At 37.5% G+C, this 13,640-nt stretch overlaps 1 protein-coding gene and 1 long non-coding RNA gene across 5 annotated transcripts; one reads left to right on the plus strand and one right to left on the minus strand.

The window, feature by feature from the left end:
* The first annotated feature begins 1,051 nt into the window (after nt 1-1,051).
* On the plus strand, nt 1,052-3,975 carry LOC131539354 (uncharacterized). 4 transcript variants are annotated; one of them, XR_009270835.1, is made up of 6 exons: nt 1,052-1,285; nt 1,377-1,476; nt 2,269-2,406; nt 3,252-3,339; nt 3,438-3,554; nt 3,676-3,975. It is a non-coding gene; the product is annotated as an uncharacterized LOC131539354 (long non-coding RNA). The 4 variants fall into 4 exon arrangements; XR_009270836.1 differs by having other exon boundaries at nt 1,052-1,236; XR_009270833.1 differs by having other exon boundaries at nt 1,052-1,476.
* Nucleotides 3,976-9,829: 5,854 nt separating this feature from the next.
* Nucleotides 9,830-10,889, minus strand: LOC131539657 (zinc finger BED domain-containing protein 4-like). The gene is made up of 2 exons (XM_058774327.1): nt 10,796-10,889; nt 9,830-10,606 (listed from the first exon to the last, which is right to left on the minus strand). The coding sequence occupies exon 2, from the start codon at nt 10,538-10,540 to the stop codon at nt 9,962-9,964; it is 579 nt and encodes a 192-aa protein (XP_058630310.1). The 5' UTR covers nt 10,541-10,606; nt 10,796-10,889; the 3' UTR covers nt 9,830-9,961.
* Between the last annotated feature and the right edge of the window lie 2,751 nt (nt 10,890-13,640).

Raw genomic sequence — 13,640 nt, forward strand, 5'->3', positions numbered from 1 at the left:
ACTTATAAGTTCTACATTAGACTATGGGAGTATGGTTTATGTAACAGCCTCAGCATCTCTATTAGATAAGGTGAATAAAATACAAAACCAGACATTGCGATTATGCTGTGGAGCATTTAAAACTTCTCCTGTATCAGCTTTACAGGTTGAAATGAATGAGATTCCACTGGAATTTCGCAGGTTGAAGCTAAAACTGGTATATTGGGCTACTGTAAAAGGGCATTCAGAAATACACCCAGTTAAAAAAAAGTATTAGAAAACTGTTGGGAACATGAATATGTAAATCTAAATAGTTTTGGATGGAAAGCAAATAATGAGGCACATCAAATTGGAATAAGTAACTGTGATGTTTGCAATACTGTTGTGTTGCCTGTAACACCTTTTTCCCAATGCCTGTAGTTGATTTTCAGGTTTTAGTGAGTATAAATGATAAAAACAGACAAGAATCTAAAGTTTCAATAGTACATAAATATTTAGATCAGAAATATATATCAGTAAGTCATATATATATACAGATGGATCTAAAGATCCTGAAACAGGGCACACAGCAGCAGCAATATATGTTCCAAGGTTCAGGTATAGAATAGCAAAAAGAACATCTAATCACCTATAGTTTATACTACAGAAATGATTGCCATATTATTGGCTCTTTAGTGGGTTGAAGAGATTAATATACCTGGAGTGGTCATATGTTCAGACTCTTTTTCAGCACTATCAAGTTTAAAGAGTGGTAAATCTTCAACTATAGACAAGACATTTTATCAGACATTTTAGAAAGTTTGTTCAGAATACAAACAAAAACAGTTATCTCTTTTGTATGGATACCTGCACATATACACAGTAAAATCAGCAGTGTAATATTTGCAGTGTTAAAAGTTATTAATTCCCAGAGAGTTGAATTAACAATCTACAGTGTTAAACAGTACTGGTGTTCAGTGTTGTCACACGGTGTAATATGTATGTACTTTCATTTTTACACTGAAAGTGTAAAAAAAAAAAAACCCCGCCAAATTTATCTGACTCCGCCCTTAAAGGACCGCTGCCTTGCAAAGCGACAACGCCATTTTATCTTCAGGCGACCAAGACGGCAAGTTGGATTGCTTTTCTCTTTATAAATTTACATGGGAGAAATACTTTTTGTTGATAATGTTACTCAAAATTTGATTGGTGGTGAACACATTTAGAAATTACTAACTGCCAGTGTTTTGTTAAGTTCGTGAGGTGTAGAGATGCAAGGTTAGCCTGTGTGAAAGTTTCTAATGCGGGTTCGATTTCCTGAAATAGGGTGATTTTACTTGTAAAATAATTTTTGGAATGTGTTTACAATTTATGTTATATATATACTTTTAGCTTCTTTCATTTTGGTTCGATAACAGATCCTCTCTCCTTCATTCCCGCCGAGGCCTGGTTTTACTACGAGTCTGAAGCAGCCACATTTGGGCGGTTTTCTATTCCGAGGAGAGAATTCATCAAATGGTAAATTTATATTTGTTTTTGAAAGCATTGAGTGCTTTGAAACGGTAATAGTGGGACTGTTAAACATTTACGCGCTAACAATTTCGTTTTTGAGACGCATAACAGCGTGTTGAAGTGTCGCGTCGCGTCAAGTGTTTCTGCAGACGGAGCTGTGTAACGCGGGACATGTACCAGTCATTTAATTGGGGTTATCTAATGCAAAACTGTGAAATTAGAGCGCGTTTAAAAACTTAAATCCGTCAGTCTTTCAATTTCCTTCAGTGCCCATGGGCAGAGCATGCTTGAAACTAGTCTTTATCAATTCATATGGCATGCTATTTTGGGTAAATAATGTCCTAAATATTTCCAGATGTACAAAGTTAAGTTTTAATTTAGAAAGATATGTCTGAATCTATCTGTATTTTCTTTTCACATTATAAATAATAATGATAAATTCTAAACGTGTTAATTTATTCTAATGTAGTACACTATGTTCATTTTAAGATGCCTTATTACTCATGTTACTCATTAAAATTATATAAATTTGTTTAATAATCAGATTAAATAAATACTTAAATTGTTTCAGGAATGCCTCCATGTGAATATTGCACAAAGATTTATGTCTATTAACTTTAACAGTCGTTTAATTGACCCTAGAATTAAGGATGTAAATAAAAATAAGTTTATGATTTGACACCCATATTATAGACAGCTCTCAGCATACTCAAAATTAGGGGTAATCATAATTATTTTACCATATTTACAGTTCTAATGTAAATTAAATTACTGAAATAAGTGTGTTTTTTTCAATAGAATTGCCCCAGACGTCTGCAGTGTCAAGTGAAGGAAGCTCCTCCCATAAGATTGCAGACTGGGAGTCTGATGACACTGAGTGTGAGTGATGGAAGCCCTTCAAGAAAGGAGCAGAATGCTGAAGATGAAGCCAGAATTGTGAGTCTGTGTCATTTATATGTTATTATGTGTACAGTAAAAATTTTAAACACACAAACGAATATGAAAAATTAAAATGTAACTGGGCAGCCACACAATATCTGCTTATGCTCACACCTGGAATTTACTGATTATTAATTTAAGATATCAAAACACATAAAGCCCAAAAATGAAAACTTGTCGTCATTTCTCACTCTCTGTAATTCCAAACCTGCAAGACTTTCATTCATTTTCAAAACACAAATGAAGATATTTTAAATGAAATCTGAGAGATTACTGTCCTTCCATTGACAGTCTACATAACCACCACTTGGATGCTTCAAGAAGTTCATAAAGAGATCATAAAAGTAATCCAAATGAATCGAGCGGTTTAGTCACAATTTTTAGTCATGCTTTATACAATGAACAGATTTAATTATTATTTTTTTTCACATTTGAACATTGATCAGGGATCATAAACAGAAAATTTGGACTAAACCACATGATACGTATGGATTAGATCTCTTTATGGATTAGATCTCTTTATGAAGTTTATGAATTATCAAAGTGGTAGTTGCGTGGACCGTCAATCAAGGGACAGGAATCTTATATTCTATTAAAATATCTTCCTTTGTGTTTCAAAGATAACGAAAGTCTTGGTTGAGTAAACTATGGAATTTTCATTTTTGAACTAACCCTGTAATAAAAGAATGTGGCCATATGCGTCTTGTGCTTGTTCACTTGTGCATCACCCAAGATTCATGCTAATGCCAGGTGTGAGCAGAGCCACTGTGTGACTACACAATCAGTTTAGCAGAATGGTTCCTGAGAGAGATATTGTCATTATTTTATTTTTTTTTCCCAAGAAGCCAAGTTCCTGGCTTTTCCCAAGACCTTCAAGGACACGATTGACCTCGGAATCAGCTGTAAAGGAGGATGAAACCAATGTTTAAGGTTAGACTATATTTCAGAATAAGATTATCTATATTCATTTATTATCTATATTCTATGTTCATGCATTTTTTGCTGAAGTTGTCATATCTGTTATATAGAATGGGACAGCGATATTGCATCAATTTGTCTCCTTCATTTGATTCCACCGTCACCACAAGGCTGCAAGGGACCTGGAGAAATGTCCTCCTATCAAGCTGAAAAATATCTTCAAAAAGGTACATTTCTGTCACACTCTGCCTCAAAATATTGCCAGATGTGTTGTATATGAAAGACTAATAAAAAATAAAATCAATTGGAGAGCTGACCTTAATTGTTATTTTTGTCTTTGATCTGCAGGCACTAATAAGAACACCTTGATTGCATAGAAGAGACCACACAGCCATACCTGCTCACTGATGGGACAACGTGGAACAGCATTCATGGATGCTACACAACTGTCGACAAGTATCTTGCTGCAGTCTTGTTCAAAGCTACCTGTCATATTTGTTAATGTCTAGGTAAATTTGATGATTTTATGTGTTTTATTAACTATGTTATGTTTCCGTGCAACACTTAACGAATGTGACTGACTAATTAACCTCTACACATCTGGTATATGCTTTAGAGTTGCCACTTTGCCCATTTGTTAAATAAACGTTGGAATTTGTACATCTGTCTGAAGACTCTTGATTTCATGTCTAATCTTGTACATTAACACCATGCAATAGCATTTTTATTAGAAGGAAATGAAGTGGTGGATCAAACAGCAAAAAAAACATGAAAACATCCAGACCATTTAAAAATGTAATGTTCCAATGAGTAAATTAGAAATAAAAGGGTTAATTAAAAAAGCATTAAAAGATATGTGGCAAAGTAAATGGGATGGTGAGAATAAAGGACAACATTTATATAATATTCAAAAAACAGTTTTTGGGAATAGAAAGCAAGACAGCATAATGTCTCACCTTAGAATTGGACACGCTGCACTTAATCAATCATTATATAAAATAGGTAAACATGAGTCTGGACTTTGCGTTAAATGTGATCTTCCCGAAACAGTTGAACATATTTTAATAAAATGTAAAGGATATGATAATGAAAGATTACAACTTACAGAAGCACTTCATATAGAAATAAATCAGACCTTACTCCAGAAATTGTTAAAGATGTGACTATAGACATGTTTCACATATTATTTAAGTATCTGAAAGATACAGAGTTAATAAACAGGATTTAAAAAATTACTACTATTAAGTTGAATGTTTTATTTATTTATTTTTGTTTGTTTGTATGTTTTTTTTTTTTTTTTCCTTAACATCAATGCTCCACACTCCATCCTAGTAGGTGGCGGTAAATGCACCTAAAGCTGGTTTGCCAACCGCCATAAAACGTCGAAGAAGTAGAAGTAGAAGAAGAAGAAGAAGACTGAACTAGAGTGTGGATCAGGATATATACAAAGGATGAGGGGAAGAGGGGAAAAGGCCCCAAAATATTATCTTACTTAATTTACTTTCTTTTATAAACTTAACCCTTGTGTTGTGTTCAAAACCCTATAACACTTGTGATGTTCCAGGGCAAAAATTACCCGGCCTCAAAAAATTGCTTATAAATGAATCATTATGCTATATTATCATCAAATATTGGATTTAATCTTTTTGTCAACTTCTTTTCTTTCATTTAGGACTGGTTTTGTATTTATATTTGCATCTGATTAATTGTAGCTCTCGTTTGTCTGAGAGTAGGCACCTCATTTTTTAAGTGAAAAAAGCATTATTTATGAATAATTTTCACAATATTAAATACAAACTGGTGAAAATTTGCAATGTTTATCACACTAGTGTACTTTAATGTTTAATCAGGGAGTTTGTTTTGAAAGGCTTTTATTTTGTACAAAATGGCACAAAGTCACACTTGTGTTCCCGGTCAAAAATTACCTGGCCTCAAAAAATTGCTTATAAATCGCTCATGCTATATTATCACCAAATATTGGAATCAATCTTTCTGTCAACTTCTTTTCTTTCATTTAGAACTGGTTTTGTATTTATATTTGCATCTGATTAATCGTAGGCCTCATTTATCTGAGAGCAGGCACCTCGTTTTTTGAACACAAGAGCGTACGCAGTTTGCGTCTAGCGCATACTCTCCAAAATGGCGCTACGGTGACGCAGAGAAGACAAATTGTTGAATAAAGTCGTTATTTTTACTTTCTTTGCATACAAAAAGTATTCTCGTCGCTTCATAAGGTTCAGATTGAACCACTGATGGCAGATGGACTATTTTGACGATATTTTTCATACTTTTCTGGGCCTCGACAGTGTTATTTACTTGGCAGTCAATGGGACAGTCACAAGCCTCCCGGTTTTCATCCAAAATATATTCAATTGTGTTCCGAAGACAAACGAAGCTTTTACGGGTTTAGAACAACATTAATGACAAAATTTTCATTTTGGGGTGGAGTTACCCTTTAACAAGCCTTCTCTCTATACCATAGAATTTCCTTTCAATACTATTTGTTTTTTTTATGTCATTATCATTTTATATTATTTTTACTAAAGCATACAATGTCGATCTTCCACTCCTGAACCCACATTGATATTTACAATATTTCCTTTTCTTTATCATTTTTACTCATTAATTTACAAAGTCAACACTACTGGACAACAACTTCCAGGTATATTTGGATCTTTCCCTTGCTTTACAGTTGGTATTCCTACTGCCTTTTTCCATGTCAAATTTAATGATTTATCTGATAAATGTTTAAACATTGTATAACTTAGACTATTCTGTCCAGGTACAGCATTAGCACAGCTTTGTAATGAAACTTGTAGTTCTTCTTCATAATATCAGCATTTTTTCTTACTTTGCTCAAATTCTTCTCCTAATTCTGTTTTATAAGAGCTTTCTAATACTTTTCCTAATAGATTTACTTTATTTACAGTATCTCACAGAAGTGAGTACACCCCTCACATTTTTGTAAATATTTTATTATATCTTTTCATGTGACAACACTGAAGAAATGACACTTTGCTACAATGTAAAGTAGTGAGTGTACAGCTTGTATAACAGTGTAAATTTGCTGTCCCCTCAAAATAACTCAACACACAGTTATTAATGTCTAAACCGCTGGCCACAAAAGTGAGTACACCCCTAAGTGAAAATGTCCAAATTGGGCCCAAAGTGTCAATATTTTGTGTGGCCACCATTATTTTCCAGCTCTGCCATAACCCTCTTGGGCATGGAGTTCACCAGAGCTTCACAGGTTGCCACTGGAGTCCTCGATGACGACATCACGGAGCTGGTGGATGTTAGAGACTTTGCGCTCCTCCACCTTCCGTTTGAGGATGCCCCACAGATGCTCAGTAGGGGTAAGGTCTGGAGACATGCTTGGCCAGTCCATCACCTTTACCCTCAGCTTCTTTAGCAAGGTTTTGGGGTCGTTATCATGTTGGAATACTGCCCTGCAGCTCAGTCTCCGAAGGGAGGGGATCATGCTCTGCTTCAGTATGTCACAGTACATGTTGGCATTCATGGTTCCCTCAATGAACTGTAGCTCCCAGTGCCGGCAGCACTCATGCAGCCCCAGACCATGACATTCCCACCACTATGCTTGACTGTAGGCAAGACACACTTGTCTTTGTACTCTTCACCTGGTTGCCGCCACACACGCTTGACACCATCTGAACCAAATAAGTTTATCTTGCTCTCATCAGACCACAGTACATGGTTCCAGTAATCCATGTCCTTAGTCTGCTTGTCTTCAGCAAACTGTTTGCAGCTTTCTTGTGCATCATCTTTAGAAGAGGCTACCTTCTGGGACGACAGCCATGCAGACCAATTTGATGCAGTATGGTGTGAGCACTGACAGGCTGACCCCCCACCCCTTCAACCGTCTATTTCCCAAACACAACCTCTGGATATGACGCTGAGCATGTGCACTCAACTTCTTTGGTCGACCATGGCGAGGCCTGTTCTGAGTGGAACCTGTCCTGTTAAACCGCTGAATGGTCTTGGCCACCGTGCTGCAGCTCAGTTTCAGGGTCTTGGCAATCTTCTTATAGCCTATGCCATCTTTATGTAGAGCAATAATTCTTTTTTTCAGATCCTCAGAGAATTCTTTGCCATGAGGTGCCATGTTGAACTTCCAGTGACCAGTATGAGAGAGTGAGAGCAATAACACCAAATTTAACACACCTGCTCCCCATTCACACCTGAGACCTTGTAACACTAACGAGTCACATGACACCGGGGAGAGAAAATGGCTAATTGGGCCCAATTTGGATATTTTCACTTGGGGGTGTACTCACTTTTGTGGCCAGCGGTTTAGACATTAATGGCTGTGTGTCGAGTTATTTTGAGGGGACAGCAAATTTACACTGTTATACAAGCTGTACACTCACTACTTTACATTGTAGCAAAATGTAATTTCTTCAGTGTTGTCACATGAAAAGATATAATAAAATATTTACAAAAATGTGAGGGGTGTACTCACTTCTGTGAGATACTGTATATCTGATACAGCAACTACATTATTTTCTACTAAAACTGGTATTTGAAATGTCTTTTTACCTTTTATAGTACTTTGTACCATATTCCATCTCCATCCATTTGCTATAACTCTCTTGTATGCCAACAGATTAGTCATATATGTTTTTCCAGGGATGCAGGAATAGGTTTTAGGTTGGGGGGGCTCTGTGTGTGTGTGTGTTATTATGTCTATGCACAACAACCGTATTGGTGAGAACACTCGTTTAAACAGAATACACACCGAGACATTTTGCATATCATATTTTTGACATTATCGATACTGCTAACAATCGTAATACAACGGACAGGTCTAGGACGTAATTTAAGCCTTTAAATATAAGGGCAGTTGAGTTGTTGTTTAAATTTTCATATATAATGAAAGAACCTGCACAGCAACAAGCAATGAAAATAAACACAAAAACTTGTGCCTATTGAACACCAAAAGTGAAAGTCTTTGTCTTTCATTTGTTGTGAATGTTTATGTTGTCTAAAATGTCTCCATGAACATTTAGCCACAGCTGTCCTTGAGCGAGAACGAACTGAGGAGAACCCTCCCCGCTAAATGTAATTGCGAGCACACTGAGAGGGGACACTGAGAGCTTGAGACGGCCCTGCAAGTATCAAGGCCAAATGTATAAGCCTTCCCTGAGAAACAGAATTTAGATGCCACATTTTGAGATGCCAAAGTGCTAAAAATGATCTCTCTGTAGATGCAGTAGACACAGTTAAACATACTCACTTAAAACAGTTGGGTAAAAAATGACCCAACAGATAACCCAATGGTGGGTAACTATAGCACTGACCTATTGTAGGGTTATGAGCTTGGCGCTCATTTGTGGTCTGTGATTGCTGTCCTGATGCTGAATAGGTTGTTTGCACATGACGTCACTGATGACGCGTGAAATGCAGCTGGAGGGCAGGAAGTGATTTTTCTCCATAGGAATCAGTAGCAGAAACTCAAAATTCCTGTGTTTTGTGTTGTTTAAGGATGCTTAAATCGGCCAAACCGAGAAACCACAAGGAGCTTTTATTGTGTACGACAATGTGTTGTTCATAAGAGGGGAAAAGTCAAGAAACTGACTGAAAAACGCAGGGGAAAGTGGCTTGTAAAGCTGCGTCTGCGGTCGGGAGGAGCGAGTCGGATAATGCTCGTGTGAGTCCACAGGCATCCGGCCCGAGTGCGGCAAAGGGGTAAGTCTCCGGCAGGCGAGAATCTAACCGGAGCTGGCCCGAGTGTATTTTGCTATCTGGGATGTGGCTGTTGGTCCTATTAGCAGCACTTAAAACAACTTATTTAAATTCTGAATCGATTATAGCCTAGAAAGCGAGCAAATAGCGCTTTCATATATAATGTTAATCACTAAAAAGCTGTCACTCACTTCAATTTATCGCAATCCCACGATGTTCCGTCATATGAAGCTCTTACAACTGCAAATGATATCTTATTTACATCGTGTCTGCGTGTGGCGTTTAGAGTAAATTCTGACCGTCTCACGCTGAATGCGCGAGAGGTGGCAGTCCAATCTATTTATATATTTATTAATATTTTAATATATTATTATTAGGGCTGTCAAATGATTAAAAATTTTAATCAAATTAATCAGAATTTTCAGTGGATTAATCAGGATTAATCACTATTTGCAATTACACCTGAATCCTAACCATTTTTTTTTCTGAAATGCATACCAAAAGATAAATAACAGGACACAGATACATAATTTTCATATTATGTCTGTTTATTAACACAGCCAAATAATGGTGGTTTAAATCAAGCTGAAACATACTACACACCATAATATTTGTCTTTGTAATGTCCCATCGCTTCCTCTTTGGCATTCCTCTTAACCAGGATGTACAATTTACAGTATTCAATTGAACAGAAAGCAATAAATGTAGTCAAATCATAACAGTTGCCTACCACATTTTTGCACAATTTGAGTCATCTGTTGCATTTTTATGTGGAAAAAAACATTTTCAATAAAACTTTTAAATCAAACCAAAGAACAATCTTTTACCTTTTCCTCCATTCTTTAATCCAGTTGCTCAAAAATCCAGTTGCTAACTACTATAACATGTTGCACTGAAACTGGTCTTTTTGTTTGAACATCACCTTTCAAATCTACTGAGCTTCATCATCTTTCAGCCAGTTGCAGAGGCAAACTAACTTGTTCACATTTTCTGAAAGTAAAGCTGACCTTTTCTTGTTCACAATGTGACCTGCAACTGAGAAACGTCGTTCACAGGGAACAGTGGTTGCAGGAGTGGCTAGATATTTGTGAGCTAGTGAGGCCAGCTTCTCATGGGCTCCTGAATGAGATGCCCACCACCTCAAGGGGCAGTCCTCCAATTTAATGGTGGGCTCTGCTCTGTACCTCTGTATGGCAGGTTGGACCTCTTCATCTTCTGATTCTGAATCTGAGCCCATTTGCAGAAGGCTGATTTTCTTCCTGGGTGGCCCATCATCATGTGTCTGTGAAGACCTTCTGGGTGATTCTTGTTGCAGCATCCCTTCAAGTGTGGTCCACACCTTTTCCCTGTCTGTCTTGGGCAGGCATTTCAAGTCTTTGAAACGAGGATCCAAAACTGTAGCAATCTGGAGCCATGCATTGTTGAGCTGTTCTTGACGGGATGCTAGGTCCTCCTTGAACTTGGTCTTGAATCTCACCACATATGCAGGGTCCTCATCACAGGCTTCCATCTTGAGGAAGGTAGTACCACAGAACAGGAGACATAGGCCTCTCCACCCAGGAGCTCAGTTACATACCTACGCACACAAACACACACATGCACACAGAGACAGTGTATTATTAGAACAGTGGTTATCAACATATTATTATTATTATTATCATTATTATTTTTTACATACATACATGTTATTGATATTTGACTTGGTTTAATTCATTCCAGAAAATAATCAAAGCAATGTTATTTGATAAGTTACAGACTGATTTACCTGCATGGCTCTAGAAGTGTCTCCAGCCTCTGCAGTTTATCCCACTCTGCTGCGATCGGCAAAACGAGTTTGTGCTCCTGATTGTCCAGGGCTGCGATGACAGCCTCTTTATTTCTGCTCACGCGCTTGACCATTTCCAGCGTCGAATTCCAACGTGTTGGAACATCCTGGATCAATGGCTCTTGCTTCTTTCCCAGGCTGACTTGTTGTGCTTGAAGCTCCGCAGCATTTGCTGGGCTGTGCTTAAAATGACCGACAACTTTGCGAGCCTTGGCCAAAGCATTTACAAAGCCGCTGTCAGCAAGACTCACTGTGACACTTCTCTGCACCATGTGAGCGACACAGTTCATGTGTTCATAGCGTGTAAGTCGAATTGCGGCAACCATGTTGCGTGCACTGTCAGTCCCAATGGTTGTCGTCTTGCCCTCGATGTCCCACTTACGTGCAACAGACAGGAACTGTTCTTTACAAGCCTCCGCAAAATGACGCTCCTCAGTTTTTAATATAGTCAGCGCAAAAGACTTCAGTTCCCACGTGTCACTGATGAAATGTGCAGTTACTCCGAGGTAATTGTTGTTACTCACTGATGTCCAATGGTCTCCTGTCAGGGCGATATGATTTACTTGAGCCAAGACCTCTTTCCTTTTTTCTTTTTCGTTTTCATAGAGCTCGTGGATTTTCGTCATAACTGTGGCTCTTGACGGTGGCTTATAGTATGAGTCTTGAGACGCCACTTGCAAAACATCAAGGAAACCTGAGTCTTCTACGATGCTAATGGGTCTACAATCCTTTGCAATCCATTTTGCTATTGTGTTGGTCAAATTATCTGAGGCTGATTTTGTTAATGGCCTGCGAACATTCAGCGTGGTCTGGCGCAAACCACTTGCTGAACCTGACGGCCCAGCAAACGCATGTTTGGCGTTGACATGGTACCTCAAGCTTGAACAGCTCCGGTGAAATTGAAACTCCTTGTTACAAATCTTGCAAATAACCTTGTACTTGTTAACTGTACCATCATCATTCTTTTTATATTTGAATCCGTCAATAGGCCCACTTTGCTCACCTTGCTCCATCTCGCCTCTAGCTCCCAACCACTTTCCTGACCTGAATAATTTGTCACACTGCGCATGCGTGAAATGCGTTAAAAAATTTACGTAATTAACAACAAACAACGAATTAACGCCGTTAACGCGCTATTTTTGACAGCCCTAATTATTATATCTTATTATATTAACCATTTGCACACACGAGCATTATCCCGACCGCAGACGCAGCTTTACAAGCCACTTTTTCATGTTTTTCAGTCAGTTTCTTGACTTTTCCCCCCTTACAAACAACACATTTTCTTACACAATAAAAGCTCCTTGTGGTTTCTCTGTTTGGCCGATTTAAGCATCCTTAAACAATGTAAAACACAGGAATTTTGAGTTTCTGCTACTGATTCCTATGGAGAAAAATCACTTCCTGCCCTCCAGCTGCATTTCGCGCGTCATCAGAATCACGTGATTGCAAACAACCTATTGTGACTGTGGAGGCGCTTTCTGATATTACGGAGTCGTTCCTCCAAAAACCCTGTGGCTGGATGGCCCTGGAGTATACCATACTCCCTAAAACATCAACATAAATCTGTCAAAGGGATAGTTTACCCAAAAATGACTTCAATATATCTTCATGTTATTCACAAATTCTACTGCAATGTGAAGGTGACCATAGTTCTGACAAATGCTGGGCATACTCACATATCCACTGCTCTCTGAATCTCTAAGACATGAGAATTGTGTGGCCAGGGCCAGAGCTAGCTCTTTTTTTCAGTCTGGTCTGGTGATGGAGTAGTAAAAGGATTGTATAGATATTAGGTTACTTATGAGTAAACTATATTTACAGCTTATGACTGAATGACTTCGTGTAAAGTGGAACAATGAATAAAACATCACTCACTATTCTCCAAACTTCTCCATTAAATGGGACACCAAAATTCGAACCATTTTCCTTCTGTCTTCAAGACATAAGTTGTCGTTTTGTTCCAAAGACGAGAGAATGGAAGACCCATGTGCACATCCCTCTAAAATCTGTCGTATATCCTTATTGGAAATGTAAAAAAAAAAAAAGGTTAGAATTACACATTATATATAACTTTCCCACTTTTAACATACACTTTAGTAAATTAAGTTTTGGTCTCTGGAATAAATATTTTCCAGAAGCCTTTGTCAGTGATGTTAAAATTCTCTGACCAATTTCTTTGACCAAACCTTTGTGTAATTTATTAAGGCTGATGTGATGTGCGATTTTAAAGATCAGGGAAAGGGAAATACATATAAATGAGGTTGAATTGTCAGCGTCACAGTAGGTACCTCAGTTTCACTAGAATTGTTGTCAGATGATTCTTCTGGCTATATGTGAAGAGAAGACATTTTGGTTTAGTTCCATTTACAGTAAATGTTACATAACAAATTTAATAAAAAACAAACCAAAAAATTAATAACTGGACAATACAGCTCCTGTACTAACCCAATACATGCCTTGCAGTTGATTTGTACAGCACACCAAGAATTGGCTTTTTAAAATTCTAATAACAAACTTTAAAATTGTAATATCTACATATAACCTATATGTGTATGTCTATATATACAAGAATTTTCTATTTATAATATGTGATTTAAAAATGTACTGATAAGGTGGAAAAAGTAAAAGCTTGTAAAACTCATTTCATGTTAAAAAAAACTGCTGCATCTTAAAAACGTCTGTAGCATTTTAAGATTGTTTGTAGTTGTACATGATTTAGTTTTGGCCACAAACTATTCATCTCAGGACATGTACCCTTTTAGCATCTTTACACATTCCAGTG

The sequence above is a fragment of the Onychostoma macrolepis genome, chromosome 04 (genome assembly GCF_012432095.1).
Source record: "Onychostoma macrolepis isolate SWU-2019 chromosome 04, ASM1243209v1, whole genome shotgun sequence".
In the NCBI taxonomy this organism is placed as follows: Eukaryota; Metazoa; Chordata; class Actinopteri; order Cypriniformes; family Cyprinidae; genus Onychostoma; species Onychostoma macrolepis.

Coding starts and splice junctions, on each gene's coding strand:
- LOC131539657 (XM_058774327.1), bottom strand. CDS start 10,540: ATGGAAGCCTGTGATGAGGACCCTGCATATGTGGTGAGATTCAAGACC.